The sequence below is a fragment of the Canis lupus genome, chromosome 17 (genome assembly GCF_003254725.2).
Source record: "Canis lupus dingo isolate Sandy chromosome 17, ASM325472v2, whole genome shotgun sequence".
Taxonomy (NCBI): Eukaryota; Metazoa; Chordata; class Mammalia; order Carnivora; family Canidae; genus Canis; species Canis lupus.
The window spans coordinates 23,104,716-23,132,144 of record NC_064259.1 but is presented as its reverse complement, the minus strand read 5'-3'; the positions used below and the strand labels follow the sequence as shown (position 1 = coordinate 23,132,144).

At 45.6% G+C, this 27,429-nt stretch overlaps 1 protein-coding gene across 1 annotated transcript in view; it reads left to right on the top strand.

The window, feature by feature from the left end:
• Positions 1 to 27,429, top strand: part of ALK (ALK receptor tyrosine kinase) — a 680,397-nt gene that overhangs the window by 585,557 nt on the left and 67,411 nt on the right. Inside the window, exons 9-11 of the mRNA XM_035700451.2 lie at positions 1,051 to 1,220; positions 16,625 to 16,719; positions 16,891 to 17,016. Of these exons, the coding sequence (XP_035556344.2) occupies positions 1,051 to 1,220; positions 16,625 to 16,719; positions 16,891 to 17,016 (391 nt within the window). The remainder of the gene's footprint in view (positions 1 to 1,050; positions 1,221 to 16,624; positions 16,720 to 16,890; positions 17,017 to 27,429) is intronic.

The window sequence follows — 27,429 nt, the reverse complement described above, 5'->3', positions numbered from 1 at the left end:
AGAGAACATTTTACCTTCTAGTCTGCAATAGCCATCTTTTTTTAATTTTTATTTATTTATGATAATCACACAGAGAGAGAGAGAGAGAGAGAGAGAGGCAGAGACACAGGCAGAGAGAGAAGCAGGCTCCATGCACCGGGAGCCTGATGTGGGATTCGATCCCGGGTCTCCAGGATCGTGCCCTGGGTCAAAGGCAGGCGCCAAACCACTGCGCCACCCAGGGATCCCGCCATTTTTTTATTACAAGATCTAAATAGGTATATTTGATGCAATTTTACGCTATAGTTGTCCTAAGTTTTAAATGTTGTTTACAGACTATTCCTATCAAACTCAAACACCAGAGACCTTGTTTGTAGTATATACTGACTTGGCATGACTGCACTTAAACTCTTTTAGAAATATTAGCTACAGTCCCTTTTATATGTCTATGAAACCTTTAATAAAGACACAATGAAGACATATGACTAGCTTCCTTTTGTCAAAATGGACACCCTCATTCTGAAAGACAACTCTGTGGAATTATCTCAATATGTAGATTTTTGTCTAGCCTTTGCCTACCAGTGGCCATAAGTATCAAGTCATAGAGTCTCAGGTTAGCTGATACATGGTAAGGTATCATTCAATTAAGATTATTAGAGTCTGGGGGAGGAATAAAAATCTATGATACCTAAGGCATTAAAGAAATTGAGTCACAAAGTCACTGGTGCCAAGTCACAAAGTGAATCGGGGCCACAAACAAGAATCTTTGGATCCCCTTTAAGAAGTTCATTTAATATCCCATTGATCTTAATATCACCTCTGACACAGAATCTTATGAAACTTAGGAATAACCTGAACAAAACTCCAAAGCTGTCCATCATCGCCCCTGCCCAGCTCCTTGAACCTTCATAAAAGCCGTTTGGGGAGACTGAGCAACATCAGGCATCCACCAGCTCTCCTTACTGGGCACACCTTGGCTGAGTCTCCAACATCCTTAAGAATTCCAGGAAGGAGACCTATGGCTTCCTTTTAACATTAACACCTGTCCTCTGGCTCTTCTCCCCCTTGCAGCTCCGAATGTCCTGGCTCATCCATGGAGTCTTGAGGGGAAATGTCTCCTTGGTGCTGGTGGAGAACAAAACTGGGAAGGAACAAAGCAGAATGGTCTGGCATGTTGCCACCAATGAAGGCTTGAGCCTGTGGCAGTGGACAGTGTTGCCTCTTCTCGATGTGGCTGACAGGTGAGCCTCAACCCATTCCTATCACTCTCTTTTCCTCTGTCAGCCAGGATGCCAAAAGGGATCATATCTTCCCTCTCCCCATCACTTCTACCCAAGATACACATCCAGATAAGCACATACATGTGCATATGCACAAATATGTATATACACATACATAATTACACATGCACACACTACAGACTTAGAGGGAGCACTGAGTTTCTCTGTGAGATTTCTATGCTAATGAGCACTCATCTCTTGCATCTGGTCTGGCCTTATTGGCTGCCTCCAGTTTCTGTAGCAGGAAGAAATAAAACTGAACAACTCATATTACTACCAAATAATAATCAGGCTTTCTATGTATATTTCATTTTCTCTTAATTAATGTATTTTGCCTTATTTTACATTTTACATTTTATTTATTCCTTAATAACAACAAAATCTGTGATGTGGGTAATAAAGACCTTATCATGTTCCCCATTCCTGCCCTTTTGCAAGATTCTATCAAGAGCCAAAGAGTTTCAACATCAACAAGTTGGCCTCAGAGTGAGGACTGGTGCTCAGGTTAGTACAAGTCCAGGATTTTGTGGAGTCAAGTCTCTAAAGCAGGTAGATAAGGGAGATGACAAATTCTTCAGTAAACAGAGGAGTGCTTCTACCAGAGGCCCTAGTTCCTATTTGAAATCTATCAGTAGTAACTTTGTGACCTTGAATCTCTCTCAGTCTCAGTTTCCTCATCTTTAAACTGAGGGTTGGACTAGAAGATCATTGACCCCGTGTGACTCTAAAATGAAGCAGTAACCACTGAGATCAGCTGCCACTTGTCTCTCCAGGATGGCACCAGTCTGCCACCTGCAGTCAGCCTGGGTCAAGCAGTGCCCAGCACAGCAGCTCCTGTAACTCCCTGATGCATTATACAGAATCCCGGATGGTTTGCGCACTGATCTGTTCCAGACCAATAAAGGCAGGGGGCAGAGGGTGGGAGTTATTTCTATAAAGGGGGCACATAAATGGATCTGGAGGAGAAAGCCACTTTTAATAGGCTAAATGTCAAGCCCAGCAATCCAGAGCAGCCTCTACATTAAACTCTTAAAACCCATTCAAATTACCATCCCAGTGGATCCACCTTTGAAAAATGAGGACAAAGGCCTTAAGGCAAGGCAAGGGTGATGCCAGTTGGCACGTAGCTTTGTAAATATAAAGCTAGGTCTCAAATTCTTCACCCAAACTTCAGTCTGCTATTTCCAAAAGCTCAAAACTTGAGCTATGATAGTCCTCACACTGAGCACCAGCTTCCCACTCCTTCAGATGTGTGTGGGTTAAAGATCAAAGCCTTTGGACATCCTGAGGCTCAGTGCTGCCCCCAGGACAAATGGATTTAATTAAAGTGGAGGAAGGGGCAGTGTGGGCACTCCCTACCATAGACCGGTCTTTTGTCCTTCGGGATTGTGGGGGTTGTATGCAGGGGATGGAGAACAGGAGGATGATGCCAGAGCCGTCCCTCCTGGGAGACACTAAATTAATTCAGATGAATCAAAAGGTTTTTTTTTCCTCCTCAATCCAGCAAGTCCTCTCTCTTTCATAACCACTCCAGGGGATTTAGAGCAAGTAAGATGTTGATTCTGTTCACTCCCATCCACTAGAGTTTCATTTGAAGGAGACTTTGTTCTCAGCCTCCATCCTCCCTGTTAAAGGCTGTTTACCAGACTGACATTTCCAATATTGATACTGAGACCAAACTGTCTAGTGGGAATTCAGACAAAGGCCAGCATGGTTTGATGATGCTTTGTGACCTAGTAAGTGTGCAATTACAGAGCACACGAGTACCCCCATTCACCGAGAGCCTGCACACCACTGACATGCTCTGATATAGGAAGCTACTACCCCTACCCAAAGCTAGAGATGATATAGAAGGCATCAAGACCCAGAGGAAAATAGAACTGCAGGAGAATGAGGCATGGCCCTTTCAGTTACTAAAAACACTTGCCAATAGATATGACTGGCCCATAAAACTAAAAAAGCACTGTGGATGAAAGAATATACGCTTTAGTACCAGATAGTCCCAAGTTTAAAACTGTCTCGGCCACTCAGTAGTGGTGTGACCCCAACCAATCACTGAACCTCCCTGGGCCTTGATGCCCACATCTGTAAAGTAAATATAATAACAATACAACTTCACACATTGTTATGAGACTAAACAACTGTCAAAGCATCTATCTATAGAAGTGTCAATGAATTTTATTCTCCCACATCCTCCATCCTTCCCTCAATTATATAGTCTCAGATAACTTATTGAAAAAATAGCACAATCACAACCACTGATCTTCCAAGTTAAGCCATGTTCTATAAAACAGACATAATAATATTTACCTCTGAGGCTTAGGGAAGTAGAGTGCTTGGTCAACTGCCTGGCCCACAGTAGGTAGGTGCTCAGTGAGTGATAACTACTACTACTACTACTACTACTACTACTACTAATAATAATAATAATAATAATGTCTCTCCATCTAAAACCTCAGAAGAGGATGGGATGGCCAATTTAGCAATAGTAACCAGTCATGAAACCATAAGATAGGGGTGAGTGTTCTGAATTTGCTGCCATCAATGTTGTGTAGACTCCTTATAAGGGGAAGTCACTGATGGAGGAAGAGCAATAAACACATTCTTCCTTTTCCTCCCAGGGAGAGTGAGCTATAGCTGCCAGATTGCTAGAAAATGAAAATGGGAGGAGGGAGAGATAAAGGAAGGAAATATATAAGGGAAAGAGAAGGGAAATGGATAAATGACAATGACCAACTCTCTTTCTCCCCACTCAGAGGTAGGCATTAGCACCTTGTACCTTGTTCCTTAGGCAGGTCCTGGCTTCAGCTATTCAGCACCCTATTCAGCACCTGGACAGTTCCTCAACCACGGACCTTGAAGGATCAGGAACTTTATTCCCAATGCTGTCCCAAAACTCCTCCGCTGCTAGGTTCTGCAATATTACGTTACGTTACATACCTTACAAAGTTTTTGGAAGCAACTTTATTATGGTTTACAGGTTAGCTCTAAACTGCTCCTGGGTTCTAGAAACCTTTTAATTCAGTTGTACCTTGCTAGATTCTTACTTAGAGACTTTTGCACCTTCCATTTTCTCCACCTAAAATGTTCTTCCTCTACCTTCCTTCTCCCTAACTACCACTCTTCCTTCACTTTTTAAAGATTTCTAGACTAAACAGTTTACCTACAATATTTTCTCATGGCTCCTGAAATATCCCTATAATAACTTGTCACTGTTTACTATCTGGGTTTTTAAAATATTTTATTTGTTTATTCATGAGAGACACAGAGAACAGCAGAAACATAGACAAAAGGAGAAGCTGGCTCCTCAAAGGGAGCCTGATGCAGGACCCGATCCCTGGACCCAGGATCACACCCTGAACCAAAGGCAGATGCTCAACCACTGAGCCACCTAGATATCCTTTTTTTTTTTTTCAATACATGAATATACATACTAACAAGGCAGGGATCAAATCTGCCTCCTTGAGCATCTAGAACTATGCCTAACACATCATATGCCAATAAATGTGTGTTTACAGAATGATGTGTTGAGAGAAATTGCATACATTTCCAAACTCTAGCTGAATTAACTGAGAATCTCACTGCTGGAATACTGCCTTCAGTCTAACAAAACAGATAAAATCACGTTACAATAAATACTGCTACAAAGTGTTCTGTATATCAAAGCAGCACCTATGTCCCATCAGATGAACCCAAGCAGCATTTGTTACTCTTATGACAAGGAATTTTCTTTAGAGACTTGCCTGGTACCTGTGCTTCCTTTATCTCTGGTCACTGTTCTGTCAGAATCACTTTATAAGGAAGACTTTGATCCTAATTGTGTGCCCTAATCCTTGTGAGCAGAGATCTAGAGCTGAGCACTTGAGAGCAAAGAGCTATATTCACATTGTTTCTACCACATAGTAGTCCTTCTGTGAAGGCTCAGAGAATATGCCATCAGTATATAAAGGCTGATTATGAGGAGACACTGATCCATGGAATGGTATTTCTTCTGTCCATTTACATACAGGTGAAGGGATAGAAATAATGCCACAGTCTGTCATCATTATGAAGTGATATTAACCAACTATGATATCACCATACTATAGAGACTAACAAGAAAAATCTCCACAAGTAATACCCATGATGTTTTGAGCAGTGCCAACATCCCTGGAATACAGATATGTGCTTTCAAGTTAATTTTGAAGGACATCACCAATTCAAATATTGGCCTGATATGTGCTGAAAGTTATCTCATTACTTTACATCTGCCTCGTATAACTAGTTTTCTTTATTTCCTCCCCACTCAGTTGCCATTCTTTCTGTTGGAATTAATCCTACCTTTTCTCAAAATGGAAGAAAGGCACAGCCTCTCCTCTTAATCTGTCAGTCTCTTATAGGAACATACCCCTAGTTTTCCTCTTTATAATCATATATCCTAGTAAATTAAACACATATATCCCACACCATCTTAAGCTTTGACGTGCTTACAGAGCAAAAGCAGGTGCTAAGTTCAACTCATTACCAGATGGATTTGGAAATACCATGGATCAAACCTTGTCCCACAAATCACTGCAATCATACAGCCAGATAAAAAGTACATAACTTAATGTGCATGTGGAGGCTCTCTTCTCTAGCATTATCATTATAAAGGCTTTTAGCTGTACCCTATATACATAGTCTAACAAGAAAAAATGTTCCATCTGAAGATATTTAGATTTCTGTTCCTTTTGTATCCTTTGTCCTAAATGACAAGTAGTGTGTTTGACAAATGCATCTTTCGAATGGGATCTGTTAAACTGAGAGTTATGTCTTTATGTACTTGGGCCAACCTCCACAGAGCCAAAATTTCTCTCATATCCCATTCTTGTTTCTCATCCACAGAACCTCTGCTTGAGATGGAGTATTATAAGTAACAATACTTTTCCTTTGTGTAGCATCTTTCTGTGATGAGAATGACATTTTCATTACTTATTCTTGCCTGAGTAGAGAAGTAGTAACTTCCAGGGAGAATAAATCCAGAAATTTCCAATGAGCCTCAGTTTGCACGTCTGGACAAACTCCTAAAAAATTATGTTTAATTCAGATTTTTGTAAATTGAATCACAGCTTCCTCATAGAGCCATGAGCAAAGTTATAAATGATAGTGATTGGAGCTAGCATTCATTGAGTACTTACTGCATGCCCGTCACTGTCACAAGTACTTAACATGCATTATCTCATTTCATCCTTAAAACAGCCCTTGGAATAGATACTATAATTAATTCCCCTTTTTAAAAGAGAAACATGAGTTCTAAAGAGGTTAAATAATTTCCCCTTAGCCTTTAGGCTAGTCTACTTCATGCGTACATGACTGAGGAAATGAAGGCAAAGTGCTTGGCATGTAGTAGAAAATGTAATGTGATAGCCGTTGTTATGAACAAAATATTTGGGTTTTAGATTTTTTTAGGCCACACTTCTTATTCATTTTGAGTTAGTTTATTGTCTTTCCTTTGCATCTTCCACCACTGAAATCCATTGTCTACTTCCCCAGCCCGGGTCCTGCTGAAGACCACTCCTCATCCAGCCCTTGCCTGCTCTCCTTCTTTCACTCCTCCAGCCTGCACAGTACCACCAGCATAGGGAGAGTCTCTCTTTCTTTCTCCTGGGACACAATGGCCCTTCCTCCACGTGGCTTTTCAAGTTACCACTCCTGCATGTCTCTGACTATCTCCACTTCAGAACTAGAGCATACATCATAATAGCCATTTTTTTTCATTTGCAAATGTGTTACTGTACCATGTCTAACAAAAGCATAAAAATAAAATATATTTAGTTATACATTTAACAAATCACCCTCGATTAGAGAGTAAAGTTCACTTCCATAAGGACTGACATAGAAAATCTAGGTCATACAACGGCTACACAGTCCCCAGGAGAAGTCAGCAGAGGGTCAGGCCCTGCCTGGTTCTTCACCTTCTGCCTGCCTTCCCTTCTGCAAAAGTTTCCATTTGTAGCTGCTTTCCTCTGCCACTCCAGGAAGGAGAGATGCCTATGAAAGGAGCAGACATCACCCCAGCAAATCCCACAAACTAGTGTCTGCTGCCCTCTACTAGACAGGCTGCATGAACCATCACAGCAGCTCCTAGAACTCCTTATACTCTGCCCACTGTTCCTTGCTCCCACAGCAGCCATGCACCTGCCTCCCTGAGTACTTTACCCCATCACAACTCTAGGTGACCACTCTGTCCCATAATTCTGGATAGCTGGAGCAGATGTCATCCCTCATTCTCAGGTTAGAAGATGGAGGCACAAAAGGGTTAAATCAAGGTACAGGTAGTTAAACATAAAGGCTCTTCCTCAGAGCTCCTTCCATCTCCTTTCAGTCCACCAGAGAACACCTACGAAAGCTCTAGTGTAGAATGGTACTAACCTCCAAAATCATCCAGATACAATGTATTTATCCAGCCAACACTTACTGCCCTAACCAGTGCCAGGTGACAGGTTTACCTGGACAAGCAATGTATTTCAGCCCTCTAGGAATGTCATCTACAGGGGGAGCCTGGTAGGAAACCAAGACCTTTGCATCACAGGGCAGTGAAGGCCAGGAAAGAGGGAAGCACAGACAGAGAGAACAGCATGAGGCTCAATAAAGCCACAGCTGTTGAGGCTCTTTGCTTGCCAAACAGGCTTCTCTCTGGTAGCCAGTTTGGGGTTCTCCTTCTGCCAGATATGCCCACACTAACAGAAGCAGAGAGCAATGAGTGTCACCCTGGGTAGCCTGCATTTGTTTATTCATTTACTATCAAGATATGCACATCAGGGACTCTCTTGGGAGTGGCCCCACAGGCTTCCCAGTCAGAGATGGGGGCAGTAGGAAGGGGAAGATCTCAAGGCTCTCTTTCTCAGGTGGCAACTTTCCCTCCTGAGTGAGTCTGACTGCCTTGAGTCCGTGTACACAGGCAAAATTCAGCACTTCCAGGACCCTCTTCACAGTGGGTAAGGGAAAAAAAGTGTTCTCTGCCCCTAACCAACTGTGGCCCTTCCTGAAACTACAGGAGTGGGGATCTCAGTGTGCTTATTAACATCAGCCCGAGTCAGTTCTCTGAACTGGGAGAAAATGGTAGGCTCCCGGGCAATATTAGGCCAAACAGGGTGAATAGCATTGACTATAGCTGGCAACTTCAAAGCCCTTCATGGACAGCTTGACCTTGCTCCTCTTGCCTTTCTCAGAGAGATGAGGGAACTAGCATCCCAGAGCACTAGACCACACTCCTTAAATTCACCTTGCCATACCCAGGCGTATCCTTAGTCCTGGCATGATGTAGAGTGTGTATTAGGGGATGGCTGTACCCTAGTGTGAGGGAAGTGTACTTCAGCCAGCCAAGGGCTAACTTTACCCATCATCCTACCCCCAGCAGTGAGTTAGTCATCAGCTCAACCATGTCAGATACATGGAGAACACTTAAGTAACTAGGTTTGTGCTACATGATATGTTAGTTGGGTAACACTACCCAAAGTAATATTAAACCTCCAATCCTCAGGGATGTACAAAAAGAAACGTATTTCTTGCCCATGTGAAATCCAAAATGAGTGTGCTAGTTGAGAGTGGCCTTTCATCTGGTCATTCTGGGTCTCAGCCTCCTTCTTCCTGTGGCTCAATCCTTTTCTCCAGTTTTAGAATCCTTTGCATTGGGATCCCTGGGTTGCGCAGCGGTTTGGCGCCTGCCTTTGGCCCAGGGTCGGGCTCCCGGTGCATGGAGCCTGCTTCTCCCTCTGCCTATGTCTCTGCCTCTCCTCTCTCTCTCTCTCTCTCTCTCTCTCTCTCTGTGTGTGTGTGACTATCATAAATAAAAAAAAAATTAAAAAAAATCTTTGTTAAAAAAAAAAAGAATCCTTTGCATTAAGACAACCAATGGAGAAAGAGCATGGAAGTATCTCACATAGGAAGACTTTTGTGAGTCATCACTTTACTCACTTTCCATTGGCTAGAACTCAGTTACATGACTATGCTTAACTGCAACGGATGCTGAGGAATATAGTCTAGCTGTGTGTCCAGAAGATGGAAAAATGGGTTTGATGGGGAGAAAATGAAAAGATATGTTAAAATGAATAAGCCAAGGAATATAGCCCCTATCTCTGAGCATCTATCAGTGTGTCACTTGAGAATACCAATTCCTTGTTTAGCTACTCTGAGCATTGATTAGTCTTTTTCTAGAACCTTCATAATTCACGGCTGAAATCAACTCCAGGACCTATTCTAAAGCATGAATATTTCATTCCCAAATTTTATGATGTAGCAAAACCTGACTTTCTTGCAGAAATCACCCTAGAATTTCCCTCACTGAATTTTTCCTTTCTAAAATCAAAACATAAACAAACAAAAGACGTTTTTGAGAAGGCTTAAAACTAGCAGGATACCATAGGATAATGGTTGACAAGCTTGGCTAAACATGATTTTTAAAATTAATTTTTGTTTGTAATGCAGAGCCCTGGGCTCCAGACATAGAAATTCTGACTCCGTAGGTCACATATTAGGCCAAGGATACATACTTTTTTAAGTTTCATAAGTAATTTTGATGTTTGACCACGTTTGGAAGTCACTGGCATAAAATGTCAGATTCAAATGTCTTGTGGGCAAAACAGGGAATTGAGTGACTAGGGAAGTATCATTGCCACATTGTCAGCAAACATATATTAAGCCCCCATCAAGCAGAGGGGAAGGAAAGGGATATGTGACCCAGGCTCTTGCCCATCACAGGGCCTGCATGCTGGGTGTGGGGAGAGACACAGCATATGCACTGAGAGGCAAACAGCAACACATGTAGAGTTGTGCAGAGTCCAACAGCATGACCAGTGTTCAGATGGCATGGTGACCTCATGTCAGGGGGCATCTCATGGAGAACATGAATTATTATCAGGAGTCAAGATGGACCTTGAGGAAAATTTAGATCATCCAAAAGTAGGAAAGGGACAAGAGCATTCCAAAGAAGGCCATTGGGATTAATGGAGGCTTATAGGCAGGAATGTTTTATGGGAGTTCAAGAAGAGTCATCTAGATTGTGTCAGAGAATCATGAGCCATCTCCTTGGGAGAAGGTGAGCATGAATATTAAGACACATAGTTTGGACTCTTCACTATGGGTAATGAGAGTCATTGAACACAGTGATAGGCTGGAGGATGGGAAACCAGAGCAAGGAGACTGTTGAAAGCTCCGTGGGAAACCAAATGTGAAATGCTCTGAGCATGGAAGCAGACCTTAGAAAGGAGGCAGAGGGGCTGGAGGAGAAGATGCCTCTTCTGTCATCTTCCAAATGGCACCATTGGCCCAGTACAGCCTTGGGCCAGCCCTCTAGGAAGAGGGGGAGAAATGTGGCTGGTGGCTCAGCAATGTAATGTGCAGCCAGGCATAGATACATACAAATCAAACATTCATAACTCTGAAAGGATCTGGCTCTGTTTCTTTCTCAGAAAATATCCCAGATCACTGGAGCAAGGAGTAGATTAGCAATTCTGAGCTTTAAATCCTATTTCTAACACTGATTTACAGTGACGTTTGGGACAAGTTGTTGCTTTTGATTGCTAAGTATCCACAATCAAGAGTGCAAAGCAGTGAGACCGATCCTGCCTGTGAGCCTGGTTTTAAGAAGTTGCTCAAAATGGCAATAAGTGAACCCCTTTAGAATAACAGGATATTCAGATCTGCTAAAGATTTTCTTGGTAATATCCACAGCTCAATATTCAAGTCAACATATGCACATGTTTTTATAACTCTTAGTGCCTCTGAAAATGTAGACTTAAGTTCTTGGCCCTTCTCTTCCCAAGCACAAAGTTTGGAATTTAGAAGATAACTGTGGTGCTGATATTTGAAATAAAGCAGAATCCATTTCTATACATCTTGTTCTCTAGGATCTCATCAGTGTTCACCTCTTCCACCCTCACCTCTGTGCAGGTGATGCATAGTCTTTATCTCACCTGAGTCCCATACCTGGATTTCCAACTGCCCACACCTTCAGTATGTCCCTGTGTACATCCTGCTCCCATGAGATTCTTCTGTCCAGAGCCCTACCATTACCCTAGGCATTCAGTTCTTCAAAGTCTTTCTTGACTTCTCTCTCACTGCCCAGATTCAATGTTTTCCCAGTCTGTGCAATTCCAGCTCTGTGGGTGCAGAACTAAAAAGGTGTTTAGAAATCTCCTAGCCACTGAATAATACAAATCACAAGTCATCTAAATTCCTCAAGGTCAAGGTTGATGTCTTGTGTATCTCTATATTCCCAGATGCAGAGATGATGCCTGATCTCAAAGCAGGAGCTCAAAAAATCTTTGCTCAAAGGCAGAGGGGGAGATATATGGAACTTCTAGCACTCCTGAGGAAGCACAGATTTCTAATAAAAAATATAAAACAGGAACAATGAACTAGAATCTCCCACGCTAAAGAAAAGCTTCCATTATTAAAAAAAAAAATACCCACATTACATAGTTGTTCGTTTTTTAACCATGATGATGCCTAATAAATTTCAGTGACTTACCCGGGCCCTGCCAAAAATGTAGCCCAGTATCCACTCCACTCTGCCTTTTGAAACTCAGCCCTCACAAAGCAGAGAAAGCTGCTAATTCATCCTCATTAAGATATTTCTTTATGAGAGAAAGGAACCAGCAACCACCCCTTTCCTGGGTCTTCTCACCGTGGAGACTGCCTCCATCTCTGGCACCATCTCAGCTCTCAAAGCCATAGGCTGACAGAGCAGCAAAGAGTAGAAGAGGCCAGTGTTAGAAATGTCTCTGTGTTGGAGAAATGGAGACATTCTCCACCTGAGAAAGGTGGAGTGGACATTCTGGTCTCTTGAAAAGAATGGATGCAGGTGCCATCTAGCTCTGGACAGCCTTCTAGGCCCCCAGTTGTTCCAAGAGATCCCTGGAAGAAGTGCGTTACTTTTCCTTCCTCTGGGTGCTGGACACTTTTGAGCCTGTTGAGTGAGTATATTTGTACACAGGCACCTCCCCTGCTGGGCCAGGGCTACAAAGAAGCAAGATCTACCCTTTACCTTTCCCCTCAAACCTAGGGCCCAGGAGAGCTCAATATACATAACCCAAAATGAGAAAATGAAATAGCAAAATAGGAATTTGCCAGAGAAAAGCTTCTCCCCACCCTGTAGTCTGGTGAACACTCCTGTGGCAGGCCTTGCCAATTGGTGGCCTGCCAGGGCAAATGTGGGAACCAGAACAATTAGTCACAGACAGCCAGTGCCTGGAAGCCTGGGACTGAGATTGTTGAAGAGTGTGAGTGGATTCTCTGTGCTTGCTCAGCTTGGCTGAAAACTCATTTTCTCCCCAATCTACCCCAAAGGGCTCCGTTACAGAAGCCAGTTCATTGTGAAAGATCTCCAAGGCCTTGGCAACCTGGGAATCTCTCTGTATTGACTCCCCATCATGCTCTGGGTGTCATGATGCCCAGAGGGGAAACCAAGTCAGAAGATGGTAAATTACTTCTGAGGGTTGGGGCTGAGCAGGAAGAGAGGGTGTTCCCAACTACTGAGAGTGGTTTTTAATGTCCAGCCTCACTTTACAGACTTCTAGAGTCAAGCAGGGCACCCATGTCCAGCGCTGGTCATGTTGATCTCACCCGGGCTGGTCCCGGGAACCCAAAGCCAGCCACCGGCCCCTCCTCTTCAACTGGTAACTGAAGCCAATTATGCAGATAATAGGATGGATGTGGCAGGGCTTTTTCATCACATACATTATTCTAATAGAAATGCATACAGCGACCCGGGCTTTGTGACAGTCCATTTTAGAAGACTTTTGCCGAGCAAATCAAGTGCTCAGTGAGAAATTGGAGAAAGCATTTTTCCTCAGCAGTATCTTCCAGTTCTATCCTAAGCAGCCAGAGCCCAGACAAGCCCCAGCTGCGAAAAGGGATGCAGAACACTCCCCCCTCCTGAGCCCACTAAATGGTCCAGAGGAATCTGAGATGTGGTGCCCATCCGTTAAATAAATGCCTTTTACCCAGGCCAGCCATTCTTTCTTGCTCTCTCTCTAAAGCATTTGCTATTCCCTCAGTCCACATTCAGACACACACCTTTTTGTCAGCTACTTAAAATCATTAAGTGAACTTAATTAGGTTTGTCAATCCCTAAGGCTGCCAGGGTGGCAAATAAGGCATTATACTCAATGTCCATTAACAGTCTGTTGCCTGAGCAAGACTGCGCGTTTTTGAAGCTGTGCACGAGCAGCATCAGCGCTTCCTTTGCAGAGATCTGCCCAGTGAGTCTGGGAGACACCCAATCCCAAGGCTGTGTCCTCTAAACTGGGCCCACTGCCCCAGTGGCCACCACCCCCCCAACTCCCCGGGTCAGTTTTCAATAGGCCTGTCTGTAAAGCTGAGCAAGAGAGAGTCAAGGGGTACGTTCTTTGTGCGAACGTACAGGCTCCAACCACGATCTCTAGCCAAGTCTGTTTTATCAACAAGTTCCAAACCCCACCAGCTGGAAAAAAAAGAAAAAAAGAGAAAAAGCAACAATAATCCTTGCAATCAAAAGTGTCTTATTTGGAAAGATGGAAAGAGCTGAGCAGGTGTGAACTATTGAGGGGCAGGGAGTGAAATCAATTGCTAAAGGCTAGAGGAGCTCAGCTGCCATGTTCTTAAATAGCACAAATCAGTGAGGGAGCTGGAGGTCCCCCAAAGAGCTCACTCTTCCCTTCTCCTTGACCAGGCTGCCCATGGAGAGGGAGGGTTAGGTTCTTCTAGCTACAGGGGCTCAGCTTTCTTTCTCCACATGGAGCTAAGGCTTTAGGATAAAGTGCAGTAGAATAACCTATATGTTTATTAGAACCACCTGACCTCCATAATCCTGGCAGTAATGTGGATTCCTTGCCTTCCCTTAGGCCCAGAGCAGTCTAACTGGTGCATGCTAGAACTTTCCCCAATCCTAGAACAGTCTAATTGGTGCATGCTAGAACTTTCTCTCAGCCTCAGCGCACTCCACCTGGTGCATGCCAGAACTTTCTCTCAATCCCAAAGCAATCCACCTGGTATATATTAGAACTCAAGACCCAAGGCTGCAACTGACCCTGGAGATGATTTGGTATCTGTTCCTTTGGGGGAGCATAACAGGAAAGACTGGTTGTATCTGAAAGACCGAGAGCCTCGAGAATGTCTCACCCATCTTCAGCAGGTTGGGGGGAAGCAGAGCCAGGAGCAATCTCTTCTTCACCTAAGGTTCAGCTGAAGACGTACAACTAAGTACCATTGAAAGCAGAGAATCCTGAATCTCCTGAATGTGTGGGACCCTGATAGCCCCCAGCCCCTTGGCTAGTGCCCCCACAGAACAGAAACTCCTAAGGGGAGGTGGGCGGGGGGTGGGGGTGACTGGGTGACGGGCACTGAGGGGGGGCACTTGATGGGATAAGCACTGGGTGTTATTCTATATGTTGGCAAATTGAACACCAATAAAAAATAAATTTACAAAAAAAGAAAAAAGAACAGAAACTCCTAGATGGGTCCTGCTGTCCCCTCCCTGCCCCAACACCTGCCATCCCCAGACCCCATACACAGAATGCCTCTGCTTCACCCCTGCCCTTCCCATACCCCACAGCATGACCAACCCTCATGCCACCCATCCCCTCCTTGCAGCCTCTAGAGTCTGGAGCATTTAAGGCAGGGTTGGCAGGGTGGCCTTTGGGGTGGACGGAGGCAGCAGTGCATGTTTACATCTGACTCGACATCTGATTGAGTCTTCCCTGATTGTTAGGAGTGTTCCTGACTCCAACTATGTGCAATTCCCTGTGTCAATCAAACTCTTTTAAACAGCAGCTGCCACTGCTGTTGCCTTGCAGAGCACTTTAGAAACTCTTCTATTTAGAGACCATTCCAGAGCCAGCCTGCATCATGCCATCCATGCTAAGAGGCCCAGTGGCAGGTTGAGAACCTTGCAGCCCTAATCTTTCAGTAATGAAGGAGGGCAGAGAGGAGGGAGAGAGAGCAGAGAGGAGAAGAGAGCCATGCAGTCTCCCTGCAAAGGTCCAGTCAGGGCAAAACAGGGTTTTTGTCCCTCTCCTCCATGCTAAGTGGGCACACGCAGGTAGTTCATTCACTCTGGTACCCCAAGCCGCCTGGAAGGTATGTTGGTGATGCTCAGCACCTGGCCTGACCCCTCAGCATGTGGATGATGGATTAGGAGATGGTGACCCAGAGTGGAGAAATCAGAAAGGTGGGCTGCGGGGCTCTTACCCACTACTCTTCCACCCAGGGATGTGATTCTTGCTAGTCATCATCCCCACATGGCCCTGTGTACCTGTTCTCCTGCTGCCTGTGAGCAGCATCTCTCTCACCCTGGCAACTGCTGTAAACAGAACAAGATGACAGCACTAGGGCCCCTGTTTGCCTCCCGAGAATCCCAGGCCTGGCGGGGCCCCAGGTTACACTGGCTTGAGCTGGGAGCTCATCCAAGGACCATGTCCACTGGGATAATCTAAGGAAACCATGACCTTCCCGAAGCGCATGGAGAAGCCTGATGCTGTGTGTGATACACACATGCCGCTCCCCATCTTTGCATCCTTCCACACCCCTCACATGAGAGCCAGGAGGGCCCTGCCCTGCTCTGAGCTATCCCCCACTCTAGTTCATCTGGTGCAGATGCCCTCTCCTCACATCCACATATCTGAGTCCTCACCTTCCTTCAAAACCAACTTAAATGCTACCTTCTCTGTGAAGAGACCTCAGTGGGTTTGCTGTTAATATTTACAGACTGCTCTATGTTGGTTACAGACACTCTCACTCATATTAAATAATTCAGAGTCAAATTATTTAATATTTAACAATGGTTGGGCGCTTCACAGAGCAGCCCCAATGGAGACTGATGGTGGATGAGACACCAGATCCTTGAGATCCCCCTCACTGTGCAAGGGGTTGACCTTTTAGTTGCTGAATAATGGGAGAAACTAGGGGTACCAGGGAAGGAGCCAGGCTGCCTGAGACAACAAGCAGGGGGCACTTAGGGACAGTTGCTCTTTATCAGTTGGTACAGAAGCATTCTAATATTTTAATAATGACTTTGCCTCTGCCAGGGAGTGCCCACTGATTATCAAGCCTACCCATTTTTGCCTACCCTCAATGCCAAAAAGTGAAAGAGGTCTCCTCAGAGTTTCAGGGAGTCCTGGAGCCAAGCCCGAAACTGCAAAATGGGTTAACATATGGAACAACCCCTCAGGAGGGGAAGTGCTCTGTATGGGTGAAGTAGGGGGAGCTGTGGACTGCTCCCCTCTCACAACTAACTGCTCTGGGATCGGGGAAGGCTGACACAAAGTACAGCAATGAACCAGCCATCGGTACATGTCCACCATGCTACGTCCTGACAGGTGACCAACCCACACTGTTCCTTACACACACTCCTCTTAACACACATACAGGTTCTGGCTGCAGATTGTTGCGTGGTGGGGGCAAGGATCCAGAGCCACCGTGGCTTTTGACAATATCTCCATCAGCCTGGACTGCTACCTCACCAGTGAGTTCACCCTGTCCCTGGCACTTGCCCCCAACCCAGACAACCCCAGGCCCCACTATCCCTCTGTAACCTAAGCCCACTTGCCTGTCCCACCTCCCCCGGGGCATCCTCCTCTCTCTCTCTTAGACCAAGTCTCCCTTAACTCAGCCCATGGGCTCTTCTCTTTTCTAGTCAGTGGAGAGGAGAAGATGCTACAGAATACAGCACCCAAATCAAGAAATCTATTTGAGAGAAACCCAAACAAGGACCCAAGACCCTGGGAAAATACAAGAGAGACCCCCGTCTTTGACCCTACAGGTAAGGGCTCAACTTACAAATTTGAGCAAAGTCATTTTTTTGGTTGCAAAAGGCAGAAGAAAGATACGGGCTGTGATTGTGGTGGGGAGTTGTGTTTAAAGACTGTAACAGTCAACTTTTAAAAGGAACATCATCTATACCCTGGCTATGGGGCTGTAAGAGGAGGTAGTTTTGGGTGTCTTATTACCTGGCCAAATGGAGCATCTGGAAGTTGTGCAAAGGAGCAACTCTCCTCCATGCCTGGGGAATACCCAGGCACCAATACGGGAGAACCAAGCGGATCTTTCCCCAAACTTGGTCTCTTGATATCACTCCCCATCTACTGCACAAAGCAAACCTTATGTCAGATTTCTTCCTCTCATAAAGAGGGTTGGGCCCCAAACCAGCATTATTTGTTGCACAGAGCCAGGCTAGCCCATCATGAGGAAAGGCACAAAAGCTTCAGGTTCAACACATCTCCTCAAAGCTTGGCTCCCCTCCAAAGCTATTTGACTCCACATCTTCCAGGCTAAAAGACTTCTCTCATGGAGACTCTTGCTGCTTCAAACACAGGCTTCTTCAGCCTCTGGCCCTAAACCATGGTGTGACTTCACAGCTATTCTTTGTGCCAGGAGGAAGTCTCTTAGAATCAGTCCCCAAAGCCAGTATGATGTTCTTAACAGTTATTAGACCTGTGAGACTGGCCCCAGAGAAGCTGGGGCCTGATACCAGCAGGTCAAGGGGTTCAAATCCCCAACTGGGCCTGGGCACCTGGGTATGGGAGTAAAGTAATTAACCTGGAGAAGCAGGTGTACAACACTGTCCACCCATAAAATGGACACCCATATACTCTGTTCTATAAAAGATCACTCTATTAAAATAACAATAGATAAATGAGAAATGTCTAATTTCTACTTTCATATGAAATCCTTATTTAGTGAAAAGTCCAAAAAAAAAAAAAAAGAGAGAGACTTTTACCTTCACACTAAATTCATTGACTCTCAACTTATTATGTAAATATTAGCCTTGCTTTATCTTTGAAGAAAGAAACCCCTTCCTCTCTCTGCCTGGAAAGCTGCCCCAGGTGTAGTTCTCTCTGTCCCTGATTCCTGCCTGATTCAATCTAGCGGCCAGACCAGGAGAAAGAGTTCATTGCTTTTCTCCCCACCTCTCACCTCTCCCCCCTTCACCTTTAACTAAAACCTCAAAACACATTTTCATTTTTCCACATGAGGGGGAACCTGTCGCCTGTCTCTATTTCCCTACTCTGCCTCATTGTTCATGAAAAAGTGAGGGAGGTGCCTTCCATCCATGGGCCACTGCCCCTCCCCGCCACCCCACCCTGGTGTCAGACCCCCAGGACTCCCTAGGCCCTGGTCAGCCACTGCCTCCCTGCGATGCACTCAGGACACGTTGAGCAAACATCGTGGCAAGCCCAGGCCTCACCTCACCACCAGCACTGATTACATGGCAGGGGCTCCAGAAACATGTATCGACTGATGTGGGGGCGGAGGGAGGCAGGTTGGGGTGGGTGGCGCTTGAGGCTTCAACTCAGTTCTCAGATACTGGCAACCAGCACTCAGGAGTAGCCATCCACCCGCCCTGACTCCCGGTTTATTGCCATGTAACTCCCACTGTCCCTAAAAGGCTAATCAACGAGGGTCTGCCACTTAGACTTAATGAAATCACGCGGCGGCTGGAAAGTGCTGACCCTCCCAACCTCCCCACCAAATAAAATCAGAAGCGAGGGGCTGCTGAAGAGGCTGGAGCTTCCTCGGCTGCCCAACCCAGCCACAGAGCAGAAGGGACAGGCAGGGGGCTGTGGGTCAGCATTCTGCCTCCAGATCCCCTTCCGAAAGGACCCCAACTCCAAGGGAAGAGGACACTGAGGCAAATATACCCCCAAGCAGCCTCAGTGGGCTTTCCCAGGATCTCACTCTTACAGAGGAGCAAGAGGGGAGAGAGAAGTTGAGGCAGGCTCCCAGCCCCTGCGCCTGCTGAAAGATGTCCCAATCCCACCACGCTGCCCACCCCTAGCACCTTCTGATTCATCAGGCAGAAGGAGGAGCAGGGTTGCCTTTCCCCACCCCCCCACAGGACATGGTCCATCATGCCTCTTGGCTCCACTTGGCCAGGACTCAGCCTCATGGTCGGGAGAAGAGGCCACCCTGGAACTGTGCTAAGGCCTTCCCTCACCTAGCTTTCATCTAGGCCTACACACAGTCCTTGCACAATTCCTCTGGGGCCAGTCACCTGCTCAGAGATGCTGAGCTGAACAAAACCCAGGTCAGGTGTTCAAAGAACTCCCAGTCTATAAGAGGAGAGTACAGGTAGAAGGAGAGGAGTGACCTGTGAACCAGCAGGTCATGGCCCACAAGGTGAAGCATAACCCAGCTCAGAGCTTCTGCCTGGGAGGAACTCTAGAGAAGAAGGGAGGGCTGTGGTGGGAGGGGGCTGGGAAGGGAAGGAGCTATCAAGGAGCACGCATGCCTGACGCTGGGCAGGGTGTGTTTCACACACAACCCATCCAGACCTCACTCTGGCCGGGGATATTTGCTGTCATTACCACTGTGGGATGAGAAGATGGTCTAGAGGAATGAGTCCCGCAGTTGGTAGGGAACGGAGCCAGGATGATGACCCTGAAGTCTACATTCTTTCAGCCAACTAGGCCACTTCGGGTATCCAGGTTCAGAGATAAACACGAAAAATGGAAAGAGCAGGGGAGCATCCTAGACAAAAGGCCGTGCATGTCCGGTAAGCACATTAGTGCCCAGCCTTCCAACAAAGGATGGAAGAGACAAAATAACAAGATTTCCTTCCCAAAGTTCAGTGCTGTCAGTCTCTGCTGGACTGGAACAAGGGCAGCTGGTGGCATTTCAGCTTTACCTCCTGGCAGGTGCTAGAGCAGCTCCAAAGGTTACACTGGATCTTTTGAAAACAGTCACTCACAAAACATCCAGACCTCCCTAAACACTCTGCATGTCCCCTAGGTCAGCCCCATGACGAGGCCGTGATCTCCGGGTCTGGGGGTCCCCTCACCTCCAAGCCCACCGGGCAGACCTGAGCCACTGGAGCCTAGATAGGCAGGGAGAAGCCTGTCCAGGTGCTTTGTGAAGCATTCTCGGAAGCCTGAGTCACTTTAGCTAATCAGATGAAGAAACAGAGAGAAAATGGGGCAAGTATTAAGTCTGGGGAAATTACATTTGTCAGCTTTGCACATACAATTACACTAACCAAATGCTTAGGATAATGCAATCACGAGGCTGCAGAGTTCTCTCTCTCTCTCTCTCTCTCTCTCTCTACAGTAATGAATGTGCAAGCCAGCTCTGCCACCCTCCCTACAAAGCCCAGATAAGGGACAGGCAGGACCCTGAAGGCCCATGACCCTTCCTCAGCCTCCTTACCCCGCTCTTCTCCTGTGAGCTCACACATTGTGTGTAGGGAGGACAGATGGAGTCAGCTCAGAGTATGTAAGAACCAGCCCAAACCTTGGGCCCAACCCACAGGAGTCTGGAACTAATGGAGCCCTGGCATCAAACCACAATCTTACCTCTGAGTTGGTTAGTGACAGTTGGTTTACTATTCTCTGAGTACACATCTCTTGCCAAAGGCTGGGGGGACAGTTAAAACTGTAGGATCACGGAATGAGCACTGGACCAGGAGTCAGAAGCCCTGTGTACAATCCTGGCAGGCCTGCACTAGCAAGCTGTGGTCCTGGGGTGGGTCCTGCCTCTGCCTGTCTTCTCTCTCCTCTTCGGACCACTGGGGCAGGTCAGCAAACCCACAAGTAGCAGAGCTCAGTGGAGACGCGCTCATGTCAACACGGACAAAGGCAAGGAAATTACTTCTTTTCATAGTCGAGTTTAAAGTGGATAATCTCCAGGTCCCTCCCCATCACCAGCCCCATGGTTTTAAGGGCTGAAGGGATATGGCGTGAGAGAGCCAGAGCTATCTTGGCCCATCTCTCTAATTAACCCATGACACTGCTAATGCACCCAGGAGAAAGGGTGACAGACTGTCCATTTCCACACATGCTCCTAGTGATTCAAGAACAGATGCCAATTTCAATGAGAAAGTTTTATGTGTTTCATATAAATTGATTGAGTCTATTTCTGCTAAATGCATTATCCATTCACCACAGAACAACTATTAGAGTTAATAGAATTTGTAGCTAGAGCCATTATGGTCCAAGCATGCCCTTCTGGGGATGACGGCATTGTTGCAAGGCACGCTTGCCAAGGGTCTGGCCCCCTCGCTCTGAACCTGTCTTCTCATTTCTACCAGAGCCTTCTGCACTCGGGCGCTGCAGACCCAGCCAGGTTCACTTCAGCGGCACAACCAAATAGTGAGGATTGACCTCGTTCTTGAACAAATAAATGTATTCTAATCCAATCCCAAACAAATCATAGCAACCTATCACTTGTTGGCACCTCAGACAACTACCAGCTTGAGGAAGCTGGGATTCTGCTTTAACCTGAGCTCTTTGCTGCATGCCAGTTTGGGAGGCAGGAAGCCCTAAGGCATGGGGAGGGCAGGAAACAAGTAAGGGTAGAGGTGCCAGGGAGCCCCACTCACCCTGGGGGGACTCCAGTTGGACTCTTGGGTTCAGTGTATCATTAACAGCTTTCCCCTGAGATGCCCACTGTCAGGCACCTGGGGCTTCCTAGTGCAGCAGGGACCCAGATCACCCCAAGCTCTCTCCACATGTGTCCTCATACCATCTGCTTCTGGTCACCTTGCTAGGGCAAGGAGGACCCTGCCAGAAATGCTGCTTCCTAGTCCCTAGTGGAATCTGAATGTCTAGGAAGGAGAGGTCACACTCTGCATTTTTTAGGAGACTCTCAAGGAAAGCCTGATTTAAAAGATAGTTTAGCAACTGCAAAGGGCAGCCTGACCTCTTTAAAACAGACGAGGAGCCTAGGCCTGGGGAAGGTGGGGACTGGTTCAGAGTCACATGGAATGCTTTTAAGTTTTAATCTCTCAAACAGCAAAGCATGTTGTCATCTACTCTTTTTTTATTTTTTTTAAAGGTTTTATTTATATATTCATGGAAGACACAGAGAGAGGGGCAGAGACATAGGCACAGGGAGAAGCAGGTTCCCTGCGGGGAGCCTGATGCAGGACTCGATCCTAGAACCCTGGGCTCAAGCCCTGAGCCAAAGCAGATGCTCAGCCACTGAGCGACCCAGGCATCCCCTCTTTACACACCTAAAAACCACCAGTCACTGGGCATGCTGGGTGTCAGGAACTGTCCTGGGCTCTTTTGTCTTCATGATCTCACTAGTTGGCACTATAATACAATCCCTCTTTTACAGCTGAGGGAGCAGGCCCCCAGAGGATAACTTGCCTGAAGTTATACAACTTGTGTATAAGGCTAAAAACCATGGTCTTTTGAGAAATCATATGGAAAAGTTAAGCTTTGTAAGCCACGTAACATTTAGAAGGGCAAATTGTGATACATCTTCAAGGAATCCTACTTCAAGATTCTAGAGGAATCTTGTCTCTGAAAATACCTCCGTTTCTAAAGTTTTTGCTTAAAGCATCTTCACTGTTATTCAAAACGGCACACCAGGCACACATGTACCACACACACACACACACACACACACACACATAAGGAAGCTGATAATTGCAGCTAACTGGCACCCCTCTGTGCACCCTGATCCTCATGGGTGCCCATGGAATACCCTTTTGTCAGCACCCATTCGACTGGGGGAAAGAATTTAAGACTTGAGCAGGCACGGGCCACAGATAGAATCCTTGGGACTCCTTTGGGTGGCTGGCCATTTTTTCCTGTTCAACTGTTGGCTTTTTAACCAAGTGTTATGTGTTCTCTCTTATTTTACTAATTTTAGATTATCACCTATTTATAGCAAGAGAACTAGGGATGACTCATGAAGCACCAGCCTTAACAAGCTTGTGGGCCTCCAGTCCCAGTGGCAGGTCCAGTGCCCTCCCAATTACAATGTCACTCTTCATTTGAGAGTGTCTCCCTTCCCTCCCTGGGAGCTAACACAGCCGTGCTCCGGGAAGAGAGGTGCATGGAACTAAGTCGTGATTCATGATGCCCATTACTGACGCTAATGAGGCTCTTCCAGGGAGAGAGGTTTTATACATTGGAGACCCAGTTGGCATCCCCAAGAGGTGGCCTGCGTGGTGGCCGAGAGAGAGAAAGCACATCCACGGTCCCCAGTGACAGTACAGGGTGGAGCGGAAGGCCGAGTAGGAGGCTCGCTCCCCCGACAGAGCCCCCACCAGCAGCAGCTTCCAGGGCGAATATACCACATTATAGGCTGTCCCCTTAGATCTGTACATGGTCACTAAGCATGTTCAGCTTCTTTCACTGGGTCCTTACAGACCCCCAGGCTCCCCAAGGATAGACATCACTATCAGAAGGTGACGATGGCATCACAGTTTGTTGTTTGTTATTGAAGTATAGTTGATAGATGTGACATTAGTTTCAGGCGTACAACACAGTGAGTCAGCAAATATCCGTTCTGCTGTGCTCACACAAGTGTAGCTCCTATCTGGCACCACACAACACTGTCATAATACTATTAAGTCTATTCCCTATGCTGTACCTCTCTCTTCTCCTTATGACTTATTCATTCCACGACTGGAACCCTGCACCTCCCACGCTGTTTCATCCATTCTGAGTCTGGTATGTTTTTCAAGAGCACAGACTACCTGTATTCAAGTCCCAGCTATGCCGCTTACTTTAAGCCACTTCCTTCTTCTTTTTGTGCCTTTCCTTCCCCACATTAAAAAAAATGGTGCCTTTATCATTAGTGCATAGGCTTGATAAAAGGATTAGATGAGTGAATGCCTGTCCCAGGCTGAAAGAGGAGCAGGACACAGTGAGCTGTGTGAGCCATTAATATTTTCCTCATTTCAGAAGTGAGGATAGCATCAGAAAGGTTGTGTGATTTGTCCCACCAATTGAGTGCAGAGCCAGGATCCAGACTCAAGCTGCTCACTCCAAAGTCTTACCACTGTAACCCCAATCCATTCCCATTCCCATGGGAACAATCCCAAATATCACCCAGCTACTGACAAGGGAGAAGCTCTAGCTGCATCCAGGTCAACCGGTTTTCTCTTTCCAACTCAGGAGACCCAACTCAGCATTCAACACAGAAAACATCATTGCTTTCTAGTCAGTGTTTTTAGAATTCCCTGAATCCCAATCCTTAAAAAAAAAAAAAATCATGGGAGCCTGAGTTCAGTTCAACAAGCTTAATGAGCATGTGCCATATGCCTGCACTGTGCCAAGCCCTGTGCTGGGTACCTCGGGACCTGCAACTGGGAATGAGCCAAAGTGCCACTCTTGAAAAATGCACCACCCAGAGTTGGTTCCACATAAACCTGGTATGAAACCACTGCTTTCTCAGCACATGGGAGATTCTGGTTCCTTTTCCAATTTCTAACTTTAATTGCATCTGGAATTAGAACACATCCCCCCACTCCATGGCTCTGACTTCATCCTGTGCTGGATGTTGAGGTCTTCATCCACGATTGGTGCATTGCAGATTCTACTGAAATGATCATTATTTTTTAAAGGAAATCTAGTGTCCTTTGAGAAAGGAAAAAATCTATGCTGTTACTGCAGAACTTCCCAACCCTGTGTCCCACTGGAGAAACAGCACAGTATCATCCAGCTCTGATGGACTCAAAAACACCTCATGAACCGCCAATCTAATGCTACATGGTGGTTGAAATCATGGAAAAGGGGATCCCTGGGTGGCGCAGCGGTTTGGCGCCTGCCTTTGGCCCAGGGCGCGATCCTGGAGACCTGGGATCGAATCCCACATCAGGCTCCCGGTGCATGGAGCCTGCTTCTCCCTCTGCCTGTGTCTCTGCCTCTCTCTCTTTCTCTCTCTGTGACTATCATAAATAAATAAAAATTAAAAAAAAAAAAAAGAAATCATGGAAAAGCTACAGACAAAATGTCTTAACACCAGGCCATGGCTCCTGTTAGCAGAAGAGAGGGTTCACTGCCTTTCTCTCTCCTGGATGGCCTAAGAAAACATGTTGCTTTTACCCATTTATTTCAGTGAAAGGTTGCATATGTGGGAGACAACAAATGATCCAAGAACTCTGGTATCAGCATGGCTTGATTAAGATCATTTAGCTCTAAGACCAGCAGAACACAAAAGGCCCACCCATCAGTGCAAATACATTAAGCATTTGTTTGAGGGGGAAGACCACTTTTAATTATCACCCTACTCCCAGACTTGCTGGTTCAGCCTGCAAAACAACCCTGCATCCCCTTGGAGCCTATTCAGATTTCTGCTTGTTGCAGCAAAGCTTCAGTGGTCCTGGGCAGAGAGATGTTTTGTTGTTTTTGTTTTGTTTTGTTTTGTTTTGTTTTGTTTTGTTTTAATTTATCTGGGCCTAGAGCTGGACAGAGGAACTATGAGGAAAAAGGCTGAAATACTAACTCTAGATCACATAAAGGGATCCTCCCCACTTGCTGCTCCATTGGCAAGAGAAAAAGGAACAAGAGGTGGAATCACCCTAGCCATCACTGAATCAAGGAGGAGACAGAAGACATCCAGAAGAATACAGCCTAGCCAGGGCCCTCCACACTGGGTGCTTACACAGAAGATGAGGAAGCCAGAGAAAGTCCTGGTGTGGGGTTTTGGGGTGGCTAGATAGTGATCTATTACCTTATAACAAGTTACCATAAATGCAGCAGCTTAAAACAACACACATGTGTTATATTAGTTTCTGTGGGTCAGGAAACTAAGCACAGTTCAGCTGGGTTTTCTGCTTTATAATTTCTCATAATGGTTGCAATCCAGGTGTTAGCTAAGGCTGGGTCTCATCTGAAAGCCCAACCAGGGAAGGTGTCCCTCCCAAGTTCACATGATTGTGGCAGTTCTTGAGACACCTGGAAAGAGAGGAGGAGGAAGGAAAAAGAGAAAGACAATCTGCAAGCAAAATGAAAGTTACAATCTTATGTAATGTAATCATGAAAATGACATCCCATCACCATTACCATATTCTATTGCTTAGAAGCAATACACAGGTCTCATCCATACTCAGGGAGGAGACTAAGGAAGGTCTGACTACCAGAACACAGAGATCAATGGGGATCTCCTTAGAACCTACCTGCAGTGGGCTTCTGTGTGACAGAGATCACCCAACTACCAGGAAGCTTTGAGAACTCATGGTGGAGGCTGATGGCAAGAGTTCCTGAAAGTGCTCTCAAGCCTATCAGACACTTAAATATTCATAAAATACCTACAAAGTGCCAGTCCACCGCAAGATCATAAATGGTTTGGTCAAGAATCCTGAAGACTAAGGTTCTGGCTTTGCAATTTGAGTAGAATCAAACATTCTGGGCCCCAGTTTCTTCCTTCATGTGTACAGCAGGGATAACAGTTATCTGCCACAGTTCTTTCTCAGAGCAGCTATTGTAGTGAACAAATGCGCTCATTTCTAGCAGGCTTTAAGAATATACTAATATAAAATGTTGTTGTGATGTTGTTATTAACATTATTATTAAAATATATAAGGGAAAAGATTGGGCCAGTTCGCTCATCCCTCCATATGTTGTCTTCTATAAATTTTCAGTGTATTTATAATCATCCTCCTCCCCAAATTATGAGCCACCCACCTTTGATAATATGTAAGTGTGTGTTCTGAATATATTTTTCCTTGAATTCTTTTGCAAAAGTTTCAAACAAATCCCAGCTCTGCATTCTTAAAACTAAAAAGAGGAGGGGCAGTATTTTGCACTGTGGGTCCTCTTGTTCAATCAACACAGTTCATCTTCAATTTGCAGATGAAACCCTCAAACTTCATTTGGGGGAAATGAATGACTTTTGTGGGGCCACAGAGGATTGCCCCATGAAGACCCACTCACCGATATAAATTGAAAGAGATTTTTAGTCTTTTAAAGCTTGTCAAGATCTCAGTCATAATGGGGCCTCCAGAACTTTCTCCAGGAACAGCTTTTTAAACAAATCCTCGGAGATTAGATGTGAGAGGCCTGATTTGGTTTTTAAAGAGAATATTGACAGTATCTTCATAATAATGTGAGCACAGTTTATACATTTAGTTATTATTTTTTAAGTGACTGACAAATTGATCCTATTCCAGGATTAATGTTAACAAGTGAGGAAAATAAGCACAGCTTGGGCTTGTCCAGCAACCTAACAGAATCAGGAAAACACTCCAGGACCTCAGATGAGCTTCCTAGAACTTTTCCTCAACTGGCTTTATGACTTTGATCCGCCTAACTAGTCCATACAGTCTATCAATTGATAGTTTCCATCAGTCATCAGGTCAGTAGAGTGTCCATATTGCTAAGGGACAGGATTCAAGTATTCTCTTTTTTTTAAGATTTTATTTATTTATTCGTGAGAGACACAGAGAGAGAGAGAGAGAGAGAGAGAGGCGGAGACATAGGCAGAGGGAGAAGCAGGCTCC